This window comes from Marasmius oreades, chromosome 7 (assembly GCF_018924745.1).
Source record: "Marasmius oreades isolate 03SP1 chromosome 7, whole genome shotgun sequence".
Classification (NCBI taxonomy): Eukaryota; Fungi; Basidiomycota; class Agaricomycetes; order Agaricales; family Marasmiaceae; genus Marasmius; species Marasmius oreades.
Window position 1 is genome coordinate 2,302,124 of NC_057329.1, and position 16,629 is coordinate 2,318,752.

The 16,629-nt window shown below is 48.1% G+C and overlaps 7 protein-coding genes and 1 non-coding gene across 10 annotated transcripts; 5 read left to right on the plus strand and 3 right to left on the minus strand.

The window, feature by feature from the left end:
- Window positions 1–55: 55 nt before the first annotated feature.
- On the plus strand, window positions 56–2,293 carry E1B28_011466 (uncharacterized protein; the record flags this gene model as incomplete). The annotated part of the gene is made up of 6 exons (XM_043156501.1): window positions 56–533; window positions 605–851; window positions 906–1,088; window positions 1,137–1,226; window positions 1,282–2,109; window positions 2,163–2,293. Exons 2-6 carry the CDS (start codon window positions 794–796, stop codon window positions 2,291–2,293), a joined length of 1,290 nt encoding a protein of 429 aa, XP_043006288.1. The 5' UTR covers window positions 56–533; window positions 605–793.
- A 431-nt stretch (window positions 2,294–2,724) lies between these two features.
- ILV5 (Bifunctional acetohydroxyacid reductoisomerase) lies at window positions 2,725–4,324 on the plus strand (the record flags this gene model as incomplete). The annotated part of the gene is made up of 7 exons (XM_043156502.1): window positions 2,725–2,871; window positions 2,936–3,169; window positions 3,229–3,648; window positions 3,712–3,727; window positions 3,781–3,901; window positions 3,954–4,180; window positions 4,275–4,324. 7 exons carry the CDS (start codon window positions 2,725–2,727, stop codon window positions 4,322–4,324), a joined length of 1,215 nt encoding a protein of 404 aa, XP_043006289.1.
- Window positions 4,325–5,539: 1,215 nt separating this feature from the next.
- Window positions 5,540–7,067, plus strand: E1B28_011468 (uncharacterized protein; the record flags this gene model as incomplete). The annotated part of the gene is made up of 5 exons (XM_043156503.1): window positions 5,540–5,905; window positions 5,980–6,027; window positions 6,105–6,224; window positions 6,276–6,332; window positions 6,399–7,067. 5 exons carry the CDS (start codon window positions 5,540–5,542, stop codon window positions 7,065–7,067), a joined length of 1,260 nt encoding a protein of 419 aa, XP_043006290.1.
- Window positions 6,949–8,990, minus strand: E1B28_011469 (uncharacterized protein). The gene is made up of 7 exons (XM_043156504.1): window positions 8,707–8,990; window positions 8,586–8,650; window positions 8,281–8,523; window positions 7,718–8,217; window positions 7,405–7,653; window positions 7,277–7,353; window positions 6,949–7,223 (listed from the first exon to the last, which is right to left on the minus strand). Exons 1-7 carry the CDS (start codon window positions 8,886–8,888, stop codon window positions 7,142–7,144), a joined length of 1,398 nt encoding a protein of 465 aa, XP_043006291.1. The 5' UTR covers window positions 8,889–8,990; the 3' UTR covers window positions 6,949–7,141.
- On the plus strand, window positions 8,982–11,007 carry E1B28_011470 (uncharacterized protein). Its single transcript, XM_043156505.1, has 5 exons — window positions 8,982–9,308; window positions 9,368–9,988; window positions 10,053–10,160; window positions 10,217–10,312; window positions 10,366–11,007. Exons 1-5 carry the CDS (start codon window positions 9,057–9,059, stop codon window positions 10,897–10,899), a joined length of 1,611 nt encoding a protein of 536 aa, XP_043006292.1. The 5' UTR covers window positions 8,982–9,056; the 3' UTR covers window positions 10,900–11,007.
- A 19-nt stretch (window positions 11,008–11,026) lies between these two features.
- ACU8 (Acetyl-CoA hydrolase) lies at window positions 11,027–13,354 on the minus strand (the record flags this gene model as incomplete). Its single annotated transcript, XM_043156506.1, has 13 exons — window positions 11,027–11,161; window positions 11,221–11,348; window positions 11,405–11,475; window positions 11,541–11,653; window positions 11,713–11,828; window positions 11,880–11,975; window positions 12,028–12,214; window positions 12,278–12,657; window positions 12,720–12,811; window positions 12,863–12,987; window positions 13,052–13,102; window positions 13,160–13,171; window positions 13,226–13,354. 13 exons carry the CDS (start codon window positions 13,352–13,354, stop codon window positions 11,027–11,029), a joined length of 1,635 nt encoding a protein of 544 aa, XP_043006293.1.
- A 492-nt stretch (window positions 13,355–13,846) lies between these two features.
- Window positions 13,847–16,389, plus strand: E1B28_011472 (uncharacterized protein). 3 transcript variants are annotated; one of them, XM_043156508.1, is made up of 9 exons: window positions 13,847–14,056; window positions 14,111–14,214; window positions 14,285–14,427; window positions 14,486–15,016; window positions 15,078–15,338; window positions 15,394–15,579; window positions 15,637–15,705; window positions 15,772–15,978; window positions 16,031–16,389. In XM_043156508.1, the coding sequence occupies exons 1-9, from the start codon at window positions 13,890–13,892 to the stop codon at window positions 16,310–16,312; spliced, it is 1,950 nt and encodes a 649-aa protein (XP_043006295.1). In that variant the 5' UTR covers window positions 13,847–13,889; the 3' UTR covers window positions 16,313–16,389. The 3 variants fall into 3 exon arrangements, with proteins under 3 accessions (XP_043006295.1, XP_043006296.1, XP_043006294.1); XM_043156509.1 differs by having other exon boundaries at window positions 14,111–14,427; XM_043156507.1 differs by having other exon boundaries at window positions 15,637–15,978.
- Window positions 16,390–16,489: 100 nt separating this feature from the next.
- On the minus strand, window positions 16,490–16,586 carry E1B28_011473. The gene has a single exon. It is a non-coding gene; the product is annotated as a tRNA-His (tRNA).
- Window positions 16,587–16,629: the final 43 nt, after the last annotated feature.

The window sequence follows — 16,629 nt, forward strand, 5'->3', positions numbered from 1 at the left end:
TAAGGTCCTACAAAACGTGGGAATGGGAATCTTTGTATACAAAGGAGTGCTGGATGTAACCTGAGATATCGACCTTTCTCTCGAACTTCCATCTTCACCTTTGTGGAGCTCTATCAACGGAACCCGACAATGCCCAAGAGAGCCAAAACTCCTCCTCCTGGCGACGACGAGCCTCGCTACTTCACTGTCTGCCAACCTTATCCCCTCAACGCAAACTGGGAACTTCTCGACGATCAGATTAGTTGCGCGAGATGGATCGCGGAGATCATAGGTCCTCAGTTTATCTACGCTTTGATGCATAAACCTAGCGTGCGTTGCTCGTGCTACCCCTACGAGATTCGAAGTAATAGGAAGTTCACAGGCAAGAGGCATGGTCTTGATAGAGGTCGATCGAAACTTCAAGGAAACCCACCTTCTGTTGGGGGAACATCGCTGGAGGGAGCTTCTGACAAATCCTACGCATGAACAAGAGGAACGTTTCAGTCAGATCTACCATTCGACGTATAACTCAAACCGAGAGGCTCAGAAGGATGGTGAGCCGCTTCGAAGTTACTGAAGCGCGTCTTTCGGTCTTTCTCTGACCCTGTAGTCCTCGTTTCTCAAGGTTGGAAAAGACTGCATGTCCGAGACAAATGGTTCAAAGGATACACTTTCCACTCAGGGTGGGATTCTTCGTCCACGAGACTGACGATCGTCGTTCTGAACACGGCATTCATCCAGGAAGGAATTCCGTCGTCCTTATCCGCAGACACACTGGTGCCCTACGCCACTGGAAGATAGAACTGACAAACCGATGTGCCGTCCACTTCCCACCGCTGTCAAACCGCCACCCGCAGTTCCAGCACCTCCAGGTTTGTCGTTATTCTCCTCTTGCACTGTAAACACGCCTAAAATTTCTCTTCAAGTTGTTGGTTCGACTGCCTGGCTTCAAGTGAGGTCTTCTCCCAACCCAAACAATCCGGTGGCTGTTCGTGGTGCTTGGGCGGCTCGAGGACGAGGAGGGACCGCAACGACCGCGACTGCCAGAAGTAACGTCACTGTGCGGTCCCCGTCAACTTCTGCATTAGTTAATACTTCTGCACCGGCTTGTCAGTCCGACTGAGCTTGGTCTTTTCACCGAACTGATGTGTATCCAGTATTAGGGAATGACGCACCTGTTCAAGTAACTAAGAGCACGTCAACTAACTCTTCTGCTACTCCCACTAACTTGAATCCTCTCAATCGAAGTAAGTAAACTCAACTCTATTGATCTCTGCAAGGTAACAATTTCATCCTTCGTAGACGCCGGCGCTTGGGGAAAAGGTCAAGCCCCATTTCCAATAATGCCTACCACGACGAACGCGAATGCTCCACCGGCGGCCAGTGCTGCTAGTAAGAAAGCAGCATGGGGTGCTCCCAATCCTCAAATTACAACTGCAGGTAGTAGCATATATTCAACTTCCACAACCACAAGCAATGCTGCTCCTCCGAAAGGCGTATGGGGAACCCCGAATCCTAAAGTGAAGTCGGTGGCTGCAACTGTACCAGAGCCCAACCTGACTGTCAAGGTGATTACGAAGGCCGCCACGGAAAAACCGGAGCCACCAGTTTCTACTATCAACGTTAGCAATGTTCCACCTCTCCCCTCTATGGAAGCCAGCGGGTCCTCAGGAAGCTCTTCTTCCTCCAAGTTTAGCTGGGCCGACGACGTTGACGGCCAGATGGAAGAGCTAGAGATAGCACGTCGAGATGATGTGGTTATCCGACGCCCGTTAGACCTGACTCTCACCGGCGATCCTCTGGATGATCTGCTCGGGAACGACGAGGAGGACGAATATTCCTTGCCAATGGGAACCGGTGGTATTACAGCAATTTCTAGTATTTCTCAGTACCCCAAAGTTGCCGAAGGCGTTATTGAGAATTTGTGGGCAGACCACGATGATGAGGAAGAGGTCGTAGAGGAGTTTGTGTGCCCTGTTCACGGTGCAAACCCGAAGATCTGCAAGAAGGGCATTTGCAAAGAGCGAGCGGATTATGAGAAGAAGAAGAGCAGGATGGAGAAGGAGCAACAGAAGGGGAAAGACAAGGACAAGAAGACCAAAGGCTCTAAATCCAAGAATCGATCCAGCAGTGAGTGACTGGCGTCCGTGGTAGTGTTCGTATCTCAAGCATATTCTGTTTAGGCCGTGGTACATGGCGCAAGAAGGCCTCACGTTCAAGGTCTCACTCCGAAAATCGAAATGCGACTCCTCGGAATGACACCCCTTCGTCTGATGTTACACCCGTTCCTGAGGCTCCAAGTGTCTGGTTCTGACTGGACTTTCCATTATCGACCTCGCTTGAGCTAGTCCTCGGGTGTCAATTTCTTTTTCTAGGTTTTATATCGGTCGGAGCAAGTTCTAAAAAAATGTAGCGAAATTAAGGAACTTATTCCCGACTATGTTTTTTAACGTTATCGAATGTACTTCTCTCATTCGCTGTAGCATGTATATTACAAGTTAGTCGGTAAAGAATCGACGTCCTTGTCACCGCGTCTTCCGGATCACCGAGTCCAACGGTATTGCCATGGCGGACTCTTCCAGAATTCGGCATTGAGACCTATCATGGGAGATCTGTAGAAAACAAGTGCAGCCTGCGGGGTCGGCCATATTCGGATGTTTTATCGGCCGATTTACCTCAGCTGTCAGCTGAAACGAGTCACCGCAAGCGAATTTTTTTCAACCGCCAGCTTGCTCTCCGCCAACGATGTCCTCTGTCTCTTGTGCTGCTCTTCGTGCTGTTTCAAGACGTGTACCTCGTGCCGTCTCTACTTCTAGCACACGAATTGCCTTTTACTCTCTTTTGGTCAATGCGCCTTCAAAAACTGCCGCGTCAAAATTTTCCCTCGTCCAGGTAATCCGTTTCAACTGTGTGTCGTTACATTTGACTCAGAATGGTAATTCCTTTTCTTTTCTAGACTCGTGGTCTGAAGACCCTTGATTTCGCTGGCACCAAAGAAACTGTGTACGAGCGAAGTGACTGGCCCTTGGCTAAACTCCAAGAGTACTTCAAGAACGATACCCTCGCTCTCATTGGTTATGGCTCTCAAGGTCATGGCCAAGGTTTGAACGCTCGTGACAATGGTCTCAATGTCATTGTCGGTGTCCGCAAGGACGGCGAAAGCTGGAAGCAAGCACAAGAGGACGGATGGGTTTGTATCATCTGTCGAATTCAGGGATTTTATCCGTTTCTGACTTGTTATCTGTACAGGTTCCAGGAGAAACCCTTTTCCCAATAGAAGATGCCATTAAACGCGGTACCATCATCATGAACCTCCTCTCTGACGCCGCCCAATCACAAACATGGCCCACCATTGCTCCTCTCATTACGAAAGGGAAGACTCTCTACTTCTCGCATGGTTTTTCCGTTGTCTACAAAGAGGACACTAAGGTGGTGCCACCATCTGATGTCGACGTTATTCTTGTTGCACCCAAGGGATCTGGTCGCACCGTCCGAACTCTCTTCAAGGAAGGCCGTGGTATCAACTCCAGTATTGCTGTTTGGCAAGATGTTTCGGGCAAGGCCAAGGAGAAGGCTATCGCTCTTGGTGTTGGTATCGGCTCCGGATACATGTACGATACCACCTTCCAGAAGGAAGTGTACTCGGACTTGTACGGTGAACGTGGTGTCGTAAGCCTAGCCCTTCACTCATCTTGCGATTCACAATATCTAATGAGCGCTTTTTCTCCGTAGTTGATGGGTGCCATCCGTAAGATTCAATCACTCTCATTCTTGACTGCGCTTTTAACCGTCCTCATGCAGAGGGTCTATTCCTGGCTCAATACCAAGTCCTCCGCAAGAACGGACATACTCCGTCAGAGGCATTCAACGAAACGGTCGAGGAAGCGACTCAATCATTGTATCCCTTGATTGGCGAAAAAGGGTAAATTTGTTTGGTTGCGTCACATTGACCCTTCACACTGAAAAATCACTAGAATGGACTACATGTACAACGCCTGCTCCACGACTGCTCGCCGGGGAGCTCTCGACTGGGCCCCGGTCTTTGAGAAGGCCAATGTTCCGATCTTCGAAAAGCTTTACGAGTCTGTCCGCAACGGCACAGAAACAAGGAAGTCACTAGAGTTCAACGGACGCTCGACTTACAGACAAGATCTTGCAAAGGAACTTGAGGTCATCAACAATCAAGAGATATGGCGGGCAGGTGAGCACCGGGTATCTCCTGTGTTATCTCCAGACGCGTCCTTCCCAATGATTTGTACATCTGAAATCTTGACGCTGACTGCTTCTTTTCACAGGCAAGACCGTCCGCTCTTTGCGACCCGATTACAAGCCTGAGTCAGACTAGGGTCGACTACGCGACCGTCCCCTTTCCCCCCCAAAAAAAAGGTATTTCTTGAGCTGAGCGGGGTGCCAGCTGTTTGAATTAGAGGATCTTACCAAACTTAGTGTCTTCCTTGTTTCTTGAGCCAGTATCATTGAATCTCACAACTTTTGACTTGTGAAGTTTTGTCACGAACGCAAGCGTCCACCTATTTGGTAAATGCTTGCTGCCAAATCTGAACATGAATCTGTCGCTTCAAGTACGGAACCTCCTCGCGTCTCCTCCTTTTGGTCTTTCGCCTATTGAGGTTCCAGGAATAGCTAGCGTGATGTACGGCTTGGACTTCTTCCACGACTCAAGACGTGCTTCAGGTTACATATCGTTAAAATCTCCATTGGAACATTTCAGATCTCTTTTCTTTCTGACCATGTTTTCGGGTTATACTTACTTCCCCTAGGCGATCTCTGGGGTCTGATGGCAAAGGTCCCAGCTTCTCAGTTTTTCAGGGTAACATGAATCATCGCCAATTCAAAAATTCCCGAGTCAATATCAATGAAGGCTTACACTGCGATTGCTCACCAAGTTCAAGATCTGAATGGAAAAAGACTTATCCACTAATCGCAACGTGCCAGTGATGTGCCTTTTCTTTATAGGCTGCCGGTGAAGAAACTGATTTTTATCTACTTAGATCTCATTCGAACAAGGAAATGCTCAAAATGTGGTGACTGACAACGACATATACCGTTTCAGGTAGGTGTTTTGACAAGGCATTTGTGTAAGTTCGCATCGAAGAGACAGTCTTTTTTTGTTTCTGGCTTGTCGTCCGCTGCATACTAAAGTCACTTATTCCGCGTAACTCTCTGCAATTGCTTTTGCGGACCGCACCCTATTTCATGCTATTTCCCCCTCGTTCTGGGTCCAGCTCGATGAAAAAAATCGCTTGCATCTTCGTCCTTCTTGAAGCGCCCGGCAATCACTACGACCTCCTCGGCTTGTGGTTTTCCATCTGAGTCCGTTCCCGCGCTTTCTTAAACAAGCTTCGCCGTTACATCAACGACTTCCCTTAAACCTCACAATGTGGGCCCGCTGCAGAGGGGCGGGGGCGGGGTAGATTTCTAATCTGGAAAAGGTGTGGAGAGTTCCTACTATTTACTTTCGAAATGTTTTTGTTGTCCAAAGGCCCCAAATTTCTGGTATTTAAACCAGCACATTGGATCCCCACCGTGCAGCTCCGAAACAATGCAGATTCAACATCGCAACGTCAGACCCCAAGCTTCCAATTGGACCTACGCTAACGCGGTCGGTGCGGTCACAGCTCCGTCTACGTCTCCTCCACCTGCTATCGAGGACCAGAATCAGCGCCTTTGGGAGGTTCATCCTTTCTGCGGTCTGCTTCACACCCCGGAGTCCAACTGTGCTATATGCTCTAGCCTCATTCTACACATCCGCGATGCCAAAAGGATGGCTGATGAAAATTCCCTTGCGAAAGAGGAAGCAAAAAGTTTCGCTGACGCGTTGGCGGCCCTTCACCGACAGAACGATGTGTCCTACTGGGAAGGGGTTGAGAGAGGAAGGCTCGAAGCACGGCGGGAAGAAGCCAAAAAGGTAGGGTTCAATTTTACAAGCGAGCATAGAGTGTGGCGCAAACTCATTCCTCGGACTCTTCTGCGTGCCACTAGATTTCACCACCACCACCAGAATATGACCGTGAGGAAGCGCATTCAGAGGTGAGTTCAAAGAACCGGCGACTGATTATTGTTTTCTCCTTCTCACTTGACCACAAATGACTGATGAATTGCGGTAGGTCCGTGAAGGACAGCAGCAGAAGCAGACGCAGCTCAGTACCAACGAGAAAGCGTCCCTGCATTGCAACAACGCCAAAAAGGAACCTCCGGCGCCATCCAGTCGAGGACAATCGGTGGTAGTAAGTCCAAGTGCTTGATTTTCCCCCTTGCGTCGCACTGACTTTTCTAAGCGCGTCGCGGTCAAACTTCCTAATCGTCCTCAGGTCAAGTCTCAGAGTGACCGGAAGGTAGGTCTGGACCTCCTTCTGTCTTCTACGTCTGCTGGAATACTCACCGATGCCCTCTTCTCGCAGGACCGTGTCCCCCAGGACTATTACTCGATGTTCAGGTCCCCAAGCGTTGAGACCTACCTCAGACAAACGATGGACAAAGCCCAGGCTGGTGATGTCTTTGCTCTCAACCACATCAGAGCTCTCGCGAGAGAAGCCCACTCAACCCCGCGTGACAACAAATCCTTCGGCCAAAGATTCGTTCTCACTGAGTGGCGCAATCCTGCGTCGGACGACACCCGCCGTACCACAAATCAATCGGAAGGATCGGCCCTCCCTAATCCTCGCCTCGACGATCCTATCGAGGACTGGTTCACGTACTACTGCGTTCATGGCTCTTCCCTTCCCCGGGGCGTCCGTCGGGATGTAAACGGCAATCCATATCTCCCAGACCTCAAAGCATCCAGGATGTACGCCCTGCTTCGACCTGCTTCCTTGGCCACTCCTACATCGGCGAAGACAGAATTCACGGTCCATTCTATGGAGTTAATCGTCACCGAGTCCCTCTACGAATCGATATTATCCAGGCTCTCGATTCCTGTCGCGAGCGAGCTACACCTTCGTGCTTACGACGGGCCTGTGAAAATAACGGTTGAAGAGGTGGCGAGACACTTTGCCCGTTGTGGGTTGAGTGTTGAGATGGTAAACAGGGATTTGGTTTCCTGGGCCAAAGAGTACCAATCGCCCAAGTGATTTTGTATAGCGAGCAAGAGTCTGCTCACAAAAAGGAAACGAGGACATGTACATGTACATATAACGAATCTATATCAGAACTTTTCTTGGATCTTGTCAAACCTTTTCCAAGCGTGTTTCTCGTACTCCACAACCTTATTTCGTCGCTTTTTCGGCCTGCAAGATGAATGCTCAATTGAAGGATCGAAAGACAACAGGAGAAAACGTACAAGACAGGTAACCGCGGCTCAATGAGTGCTCTTTGTTGTAAATTGAGGAATCGATCTCGGAAAAGATTTCCTTCGACCTAATCATGGATCAGTATTCCGCTTTCGTTTACCACACAGCGGGAACCAACCTTTAACCCTCTCAGACTTTCACTCAACTCCTCCCCGAGTTGAACGTCAATGTGTCCCTCCGGAACCTTATACTTGCCCATGCGACGTCCCGCCAGTCCATTCTTCAATTTGACCGCCAATAATTCCCTCCGTCTTGCGGCTATCTCCTCACTATTCGGCGTCGTGGATTTACGAAGATTTCTCGCGCTGATGCTATTCAGGGCTGACAACATCCTTTTCTTGGCGGCTCGTTCTGCCAGAATTCGTTTCTGACGGGGTGGGAGTCAATTAGAATGATATATAGAATGACATGAAGCGATATCGAAAACAAACCTCTTCCAACCTTCGTGCTTCTTTCCGCCGCTGGGATTTGGTTTTTCTTTCGGGCATCTTTTTGGTAATAACCTCTCCAGATGGCGTTTCTCCATCTTCATCTTTCGGTTGATCGACTGTCATACCAGGCCTGGCTTCCGGCTCTCCGATCCCCTCCAACGCCCTTGCCTTCTCCATCCTCTCCTTCACTTCCCTAGTCTTCTCCGCCTTCTCCTCCTCCTTCTGCTCTGCGTTATGTGCTTGCAGAAGAAGTTCTTGATGTGCCGACGCCGGTGGGTTATATGACATACCAGCATGTGGGGCGGGTACAGCGGATAATTGTATATGTGTCCGTGGATCTGATTGGGAGGAAGATAAAGTGTGTTTCGGTGGTTTTGGAGGCGGTTTATGTAGACTTTTAATCCCCTCTGTGCCAAAGTCGTCTTCGTTGGTATTATCTGGAGTTTCACCCGCATCCCAGGGATCGTGGTTACCACTGTTCTTGACTGCTTCGCTCAGACCTGTGATGGGTAGCGTTGAGACAGACCGAACTGAAAACGAACATAAAGAATGAGAATTATCACCAGCTGCGGTTGCACCACCCCATTTATCGCTCTTTTCATCGACAATTACGTTAAAGGGACCCTTTCGTGGTTTTTTAGCTTGTCGAAGCAATCGTTCTTTTTCTGCATGGGTGACGGCCTTTCTTTTCGAACCTGAATTGGTAGAATTGGAACGAGAGTAAACTGCCGGTACTGCTGATCGTTGTGCGAGGATTTTCGCAGATGTTAACTGCGAGGTGGCAAATTTTGGTAGGGAAAGTCGGACTGTGAAGGAATACGTCAATGGTGAGCAGTGAGCACAGTTATTAGTCGCAAGAAATCCATACTCTTGTCGTCGCCTTCGGTGTCTATATGAAAGAGCTCGTTATCGGCTAGTTTGTGCAATGCAGTCCTACGTTTTTCACGAATATTAGTGGTCTTCAGGATAATCTCTGCGTATAATAGTACCCATGAACCCTCTCTTCTGACCGTGTTTCCTCCAAGCCTTCCTCCAAATCATCTAAGTCAACATTTTTTCTCCATGCTCGCTTTCCTTTACGGCTAGGTTGGGATCTTTGAGAAGGCGCGCCTATAGAAGACTTGAGATGTTTTGATCTTGAAGCCGGCTTGGGTAATTTCTCCTTTGCCATGAACGGAGAACGAAGTCAGTAACAGTACAGGCGCCAAAGAAATTTTAAGTAGTTCACCAAACAAGGACAACCTACAGTATTGAGAACGTACCTCTCATTTTTTCCACGTCGTCGCTGAGGTTCCTCTCTCTAGGGCTCTTCATCTAGGACCTTACTCGTAAGGTTACGATGGACACCGCCTCTTCAACAATTCAACCTGTTATTGCCTACATTGCCTATACTCTTTCAACCCTCGAGAGAGGCTTCTACAAGCTCCCAGGCTCTGGAGTCATAGAGCGATATGTCAGAAGCTCTCACCAAAACGACCCCGGCCGAACTTTCCTCGAACTCGTTCTTATCGTGTTCGTCATACGAACACTGCTCCAGTCTCGCACACGAGCAGACAAGGACGGTCAACATTTCATAGAGTTTACACCAAAGGTGCGCGTTTGCAGCAAGCTATTGGACGGTAACAAGTCTCATATGGAAGATTCACTCAGGAAATCGACGAACTCGTAGAGGAATGGACACCCGAACCGCTCGCGTCTCCCCTCGACGAGCGAGACCTTTCTGACCTTGCAGCCGTTCCAATAATTGCAGGCTCCAACGGCCCCCGACCAAAACTAGTCAATACCGGAAAATCAGCCTACAATCTCGCCAGTCTCAACTTTTCCGGTCTGGCTGGGAATGAACACATCAAACAACGAGCTATTGAAACTCTTCGTCAATATGGCGTCGGAAGTTGTGGTCCCCCCGGATTCTACGGGACTGTTGATGTGCATATGGATCTCGAACGCGATATCGCCGACTTTTTGGGAACTGAAGCTGCTATCTTGTATGCCCAAGGTTTCGCCACCATTTCCTCTGTCATCCCTTCGTTCTGTAAACGAGGGGATATCATTGTCGCGGACAGAGGTGTCACGCTTTCCATTCAGAAGGGAATTGAAATTTCTCGTTCTACTGTCCGCTGGTTCGACCATAATGACTTGCAAAGCCTTGAAGAGGTTCTGATGAGCGTGGAAAAGGAAAGGAAGAAAAAACGTGGGCCATTGACCAGGAGGTTTATCGTTACGGAAGGAATCTTCGAAAGAGACGGTGCCATGGTTGATCTTCCCAAACTGGTCAGAACACCTCTTTCTCAATTCGCACCGGTCCGTCGACTAACGCCGTTGCGTGCATGTCTAGATCGAGCTCAAGGAAAAGTACAAATACCGTCTCGTTTTGGATGAAACCTTCTCTTTTGGCACCGTCGGCAGAACTGGACGGGGACTTACTGAGTTGTATAATGTCTCCGTACGTCCGACAGGCATCCTGAAGCTCATCTTGATTGTAACATTTACTTTGAACAGGCGTCCAAGATTGACATGCTCGTAGGTTCCGTCGCGATTGGACTGTGCGCCGCCGGTGGTTTCTGTGCTGGTTCCCAAATTGTTGTTGACCATCAGGTAAGAAACAAACATTTAGGATCACTCTTATGGTTCTCATCACCATAATACAGCGCATCAATGGTCCTGCATTTGTGTTCTCCGCTTCGATGCCTCCTCTTCTTGCCGTGAGTGGTTCCGAAGGAATCAACATCCTCCGCTCGTCGCCTTCCATCTTGGACACTCTTCAACAAAATGTACAAGCCGCTCGGTCGATTCTAGACCGTGTAGAAAGTATAACTATACCCTCACATCCCGCTTCTCCCATCATCCATATTCACCTTCGCACACCCACATCTACATCACTTGCTGTCCCGCTTGTCAAACCTGGTTCACACAAACCTTCAAACCCGCTGTCTCCTTTGCCAAGGGACCGACCACGGTTCGACATTGACATAGAAGAAAAGATTTTACAGGACATCGTTGAGGAGGCATTGGCTCAGGGTGTTTTGATCACAAAGGCGAAAAGGCCGAGAGGCATGGAAATCAGCGAGGCCAGACCTAGCATTCGGTTGGCGATGACTTCCGCGCTGACGAGAAAGGAGACGGAGAAGGCTGTTGGGATCGTGAAGGCGGCTATTGTAAAGGTATTGGCCAGAAGACGGTGATATGTATAGAAGTTATAGTATTTTTCGATAATAGAATGGCTTGCCAATGACGATCTTTTACATACATCCATACATACATTGACAACATTAGGAATAATCAGGTTTTTATGACCCCTCCACAAGTCCTCTAATCATCCCACGACTTGATCTTCATAGTTCCCTTCTCCATTAAATTCGTATGGAATTTGAAGGCGTGTCTCAACATGTGTGGCTCATGTCCTGCTCCTCTCTTCATACACTCGTGCAGAGAACGCTCATAGTACTGATTGTGGAGAGTCAATCATTCACGCCAACACAACAATAATCAATCATGCGACTCACATCAAGCAACATATCTTTATAATCGGGATGGGCACATTGCTTGATGATAAGGGGTGCCCTTTCGCGTGGAGAAAGACCACGAAGGTCAGCCAACCCTTGTTCAGTGACGACAATGTCGAGGTCGTGTTCTATCACGAGCCCGTACCGTCAGATCAAACAAAGCGGAAGGACAAAGAAAACACACCGGTTTGGTCAATATGTGAAGCGAATGGTACGATACAGCTTATACCCGTGGGATCGTTCTTGGTAGGTCGACTGCACAAAAAAACGGGGATAAGCAACGATTTTCGAAGTAAGGGGGTCCTTGTAATCGGCCTAACCTCGACGGCGTGTGCATAATGGAAAGTTTGGCGTTCCTCAAAAAGTCGGCGGAACCACCGAGACCGTTGAGCATTCGAGAACCAAGTGCATTCGTCGAATTTGCGTGTGCGTACTGGAAATCATTTATCTAGTTCAGTGACACCATTCAAGAGTCGAACATCAACTACGCACAATGTCAACTTCAAGAGGAGTGTTCATAGCAATGACACCCAACCGCCGGATCAACTCGGGCGAGTTAGCAACTTGTTGAGAACGGAGAAGTAAACGATCCTTGTAGTTCGCCCAGTCTGTTTCATGTGATTAGTTGACAGAGCAATGAAGATCAAAAGAAAACACACTCTTGTAGAAATAGTCAAAGCCTCCAGGACTGAACTTAATGGAGGTTGCGGTAGCAAAGTCCAATTTGCCAGAATCGAAGAAGCGGATGAACGTATCTATTCCCAGCAATTTTTAGCTGGAGAGTTGAACCAGAAGTTGAAAACAAACCTTGAAGCACCTCAGTCCACACTTGAACTTTTTCGAAAGGACCATCGGCGAGACCTCCGATAATGGAGTTTGCTACGTTTCCGATACCGGATTGAAGAGGAAGCAGGGACTTGGGAAGTCTTCCAGCGGTGACCTCATCTGAGAGGAACTCGATGAGATGTCTAGCAATGGCGCGGGATTCTTCATTCTTAAGGTAAGATCAGACCCCCGAATTGAAAAAATATGAATACAGATATAGAAAAGGACTAACCTCGGGAGAATTCTCGCCAGTGTTATCCGGTTTGTTACTTTCCACGATTGCCACGACACGCTCCGTGTCTATTGGGATTGCGGTGGTACCAATTCGATCAGAGGGATGCGTAATCAGATATGGCTGACGGTGAGGGGGAATCCAAGAATGATTGATATCATGAAGGCCTTCCAAGTTGGGAATACGTGTATTGACTTCAATGATAATTTTGTCGGCAGATTGTAGGATCTCGGGGGTCGCTCCGACAGATGCACCGGGCACAATATGTCCTTGCTCGTCGATTGCAGTAGCCTCTACGATAGCCCAATCAAGAGGTTTTGTGGGGTCTCCGTGTTTCTTCTTCAGACTGTAGTACCCATACGTCAAATCCTGTGGAAACACTTTTGGACAGAAGATTGACTTTTATGCCAGAGTATGTTGTACAATTCCAGGAAAGACCTACTGGAAAGATGCTTGTCTGCGAAGTTGATTCGACCGTCATTGATACCTTTTGCAATGTCTTTTCCGACTTGATGTGGGTACCGGCGAGCGATCCTAACAGACAAATTCAGTCTGAGTGTCCGGTTCGGAACTCTTCCAACTCACATATCAAGACGCGCCCAGCGGTCTTCTACTTCAGGCCCGACCGATGCACCAACAAACAAATTAAATTTCTTTTTTGTCTCTGGATTGGCTTGCAAGTTGTTGGACTCCACGTAGTCCGCGATCGCCTGTGGAAATGCGTGTTAGCTTTTCCCTTGAATGTTCTGAACAACGGAAAGAAACACCACGCACCGTTGGAGTGCCTTTGGGATAACCGACACCGGTGAACCCAGACCATCCGATCTAATGTTCTCGGTTTCAGTCCCGAGGTGTGATTGCAGCAACAAGACAAGTACTAACATAGTCATCGTTCTAGACCCACGAAAATGAGAAAAACGACAGGCACCAATCAACGAGAGACAATACCTTGAACAGCGGCGCGAGGTCGCTGGGCTGCGCAAGTTTCTTGAGGTATGCAGGCCTTCGAACTCGTTCTCGGAGAGCTGCTGAGGGTCCGGCAACGGCTGCGTTCCGTAGAGAGGGAGTAACCTTCATCAGAACTACAATAGATAGAGGTTCGGAAAGGATAGGAAGAAGAGTGAACTCTTGACCCTGCTCCCCTTTTAAATAGGATACACTCGCATGGGCCGCCACTCAAACAACATTGGCGGAACCAGGTGGAGTTTGAATTATCGAACCCTCAGTAGATTTTTAATACTGAAAAGCTGCCGATACTCTTGGCCTCCCTCAAGCCCAAAATCCGCTTGCAGGCGTGATTGGAGGTAACCCCGGATTGTCATCCAGGTCAGTGATCGGTGTTAGAGCGGAGTGCCCGAAAGTGCCCAGTTGAAGAGTTCTGTATAGTCTACAGTCCGTAGCTATAATTTCACGCAAATCCTGTACCAAAGTATAGGTGTCACTCTGCAGTTTGATTTCCTGTCTGCCTTACTCGCCTCGGCCGTATATATTGCAGATAGGAATACTGAACCTCGTACGAAGGATCATGAGGGTCAGGAGTCTGATAAGATAAGATGAGCCGTTGACACTTCAAAATTTACCACTTCACGCTCGCACGGCTTTGAACTAATCGATGATACATTCCAAACCCTCTGATCTTCCTTCTTATACTGTCTCCTCTCCCTTCCGTCGCTCACATGGGCATGTTCCGCTAGACAGAGACTATCGTAGCTTGTTCAAAATCCATTCCAAGGAATTGAACAACTTTTTGGGCACTCACACGGCACAAGGAGTACTTTAGTATGTGCTTAATTGTCCTCCCAATAGTTGACCATTATCAGACAGGGAGAATAGTACCGCACGAAAAACGCTCAATAGTCTAACGAGGGCACAACTCTATGAACACTCCGAAGACGTATGTGACGAGGTGCTACGCAGAACATCTTTGAGAGATCTAGGTGCCCATTCCAGAATGGTTTTTCGTCGAATTTTACGGATTGCTGAGTGGCTATTTACTACGATCCACAGTGTCTTATCTTTCTGCTCGACCAGAATTCCATCCGAAGCGGAATCAAGCTCGCGCGAAGCTCTCCGCTTTACTTGATGACCGTCTGAAGGATCTGATTAGCGACGTCTGCTTAGAAATAGATCGGAGATATCCCACTCACTTTGTAAGTCGCGAGACTTTAAGAACACAGTTCGCCTGGATGTTATTTACAAGGTTTTTAGCCCAAGGCCAGACTCGACAATAGCCATGATCGTAACGCGATCACGATACATCAGAAAGTGACTCCAAGTCTCGCCGAAAAACCTTATGTTGCAGGAGTGCAAGGCAAAAATGATACAATTGGGAATGATTTTGCAGTACCTACGGAGATGATTCTAAAGGAATACGAAAACAAGGACGTGTCTTCAGAAGCGCTGGCCGAACCTTTAGAACTACAAAGTCATGTCGCTCTACTGCCGTTTACAGGAAGGAAAACTGATAAAGACGATCTCATGGATTCGAGCGCGCCAAGTACGTCGACGATCAAAAGGCAGAGTCCTCTTTCCCCGAGCTCCAGTGATTCGTACAAAAACAATTCGATTCCAAGCGTCAATGAATCTCACAGGGGTCTGCGGAAATGTTTGCAAACTAAAGAGGGGTGTGAAAAGGAATTAGCCCATCTTGGGGTCGTTCTTGAAGACGAACAACAGCGCAGAAAAATAGTGAACAAAATCGGCGAAGACGCACAGTTCTGGCTTGATTTATTACAGTCGGTAAGTTGTCAATCATGTTTCCACGAATGAAATGTCATTATTGACTTGACATATCGTTCAGCTGGTTGACTACCCTGGAATATCTCAGCAACTCAGGACGACGATGTTCACAATTATGGTCCACCTTTCAAAGAAATCGGGTCTCTACCCAGAATGCCTGATGATTCACAACGTGAGGAAAATCGGAGAACACCCCGTCGGTGGCGGTGGTTTTGGAGATGTCTGGGAGGGTGTCCTTGACTCGTCAGAGGGTTCGCCTCAGAAAGTGTGTCTAAAAGTTATCAGGGTGTTCCGTGATTCCCCCATGGAACAGTTGCTCAAAGTAAGGGCTTCTCTTGGATTCCTGAGAATCCGGTCTGACTGGCTCTACCGAGTAGGGGTGTCTTCGAGAAGCAATTGTTTGGAGACAGCTGAAGCATCCTAATGTGCTCCCCTTTCTCGGAATATACTACCTCGACGATACTCACCGACGACTCTCTTTGGTGTCCCCGTGGATGGAGAAAGGTAATTTGATGGAATTTCTACAGGCCACACCTTGGAAGTCTGTTAACCATCATCTTCTCGTGGGTTTCGGCTATCCACCCTTTTTTCACTGATACAATGCTCAAACGGTGTTTTAGGCTTCTGACGTTGCTGCTGGTCTATGTTACTTGCATAGCATGAAGATAGTCCATGGTGACTTAAAAGCTGTTAGTGCTGTATCTTGCACATTGCCTTTGCAACCAACCAACACCATTGAATAAAATGCTGGACAGCTCAACATCTTGATTACTCCGCATGCAAGGGCATGCATAACCGATTTCGGTCTTTCCCGTGTTACCGATACTGTTGGAATCCATTTCACGACATCAACCGATCGTGCCATGGGGACAGCAAGGTGGCTGTCACCGGAGCTTTTGCAGGGAGGCTCATTCATATCCAAGGAAAGTGATATATACGCATATGGCTGTATATGCTACGAGGTGAGTTCTTTTTTGAACCTCCCGAGAACCCGACCCACAATCCGTTTCACAGATTTTTACTGGACTCCTACCTTTTCATGATGTAGTGAACGAGATGGCGGTTGCACTACAGGTCCTGGCTGGGAAACGTCCCTCACGTCCTTCGGGTGCTGACTCGGAAATTATTGACGACTTGATGTGGTCGCTCATGGCAATGTGCTGGAGTCAGGAACCTACTTCTCGACCGACAGCTGAAGATGTCGTGGAGCGGCTCACTACCATGAACACTACCTTTGTTCCCGCGCCGGGCTGGGATGGTTCCATTTTTACGCAGATATGGTATAATGTAGTGTAATCGTATCAATTAAACTATTCATTATAACAAGACATGTACACAGACTCCAACTCGAACAAGGCATTTTTTGTGCGTCGAATTTCAGGGACCACGTCGTGTAATCTATCTATCTATCTATCATACTTAGTTTGAGGATACCAACGGGTTTTAGAAAAAACTAAATTATAGTAATAAAATTGTCTCGGGAGGGAGTCGAGCCCTCGGCTTCTCGGTTATGTCAAACGCCAAATGGCACTGCCACAACGAGATGATTTAACCACTAATCGACCAAGACGTTACAATAAAGGGCAATTAAATCCAGCTATACAGCAAATGGA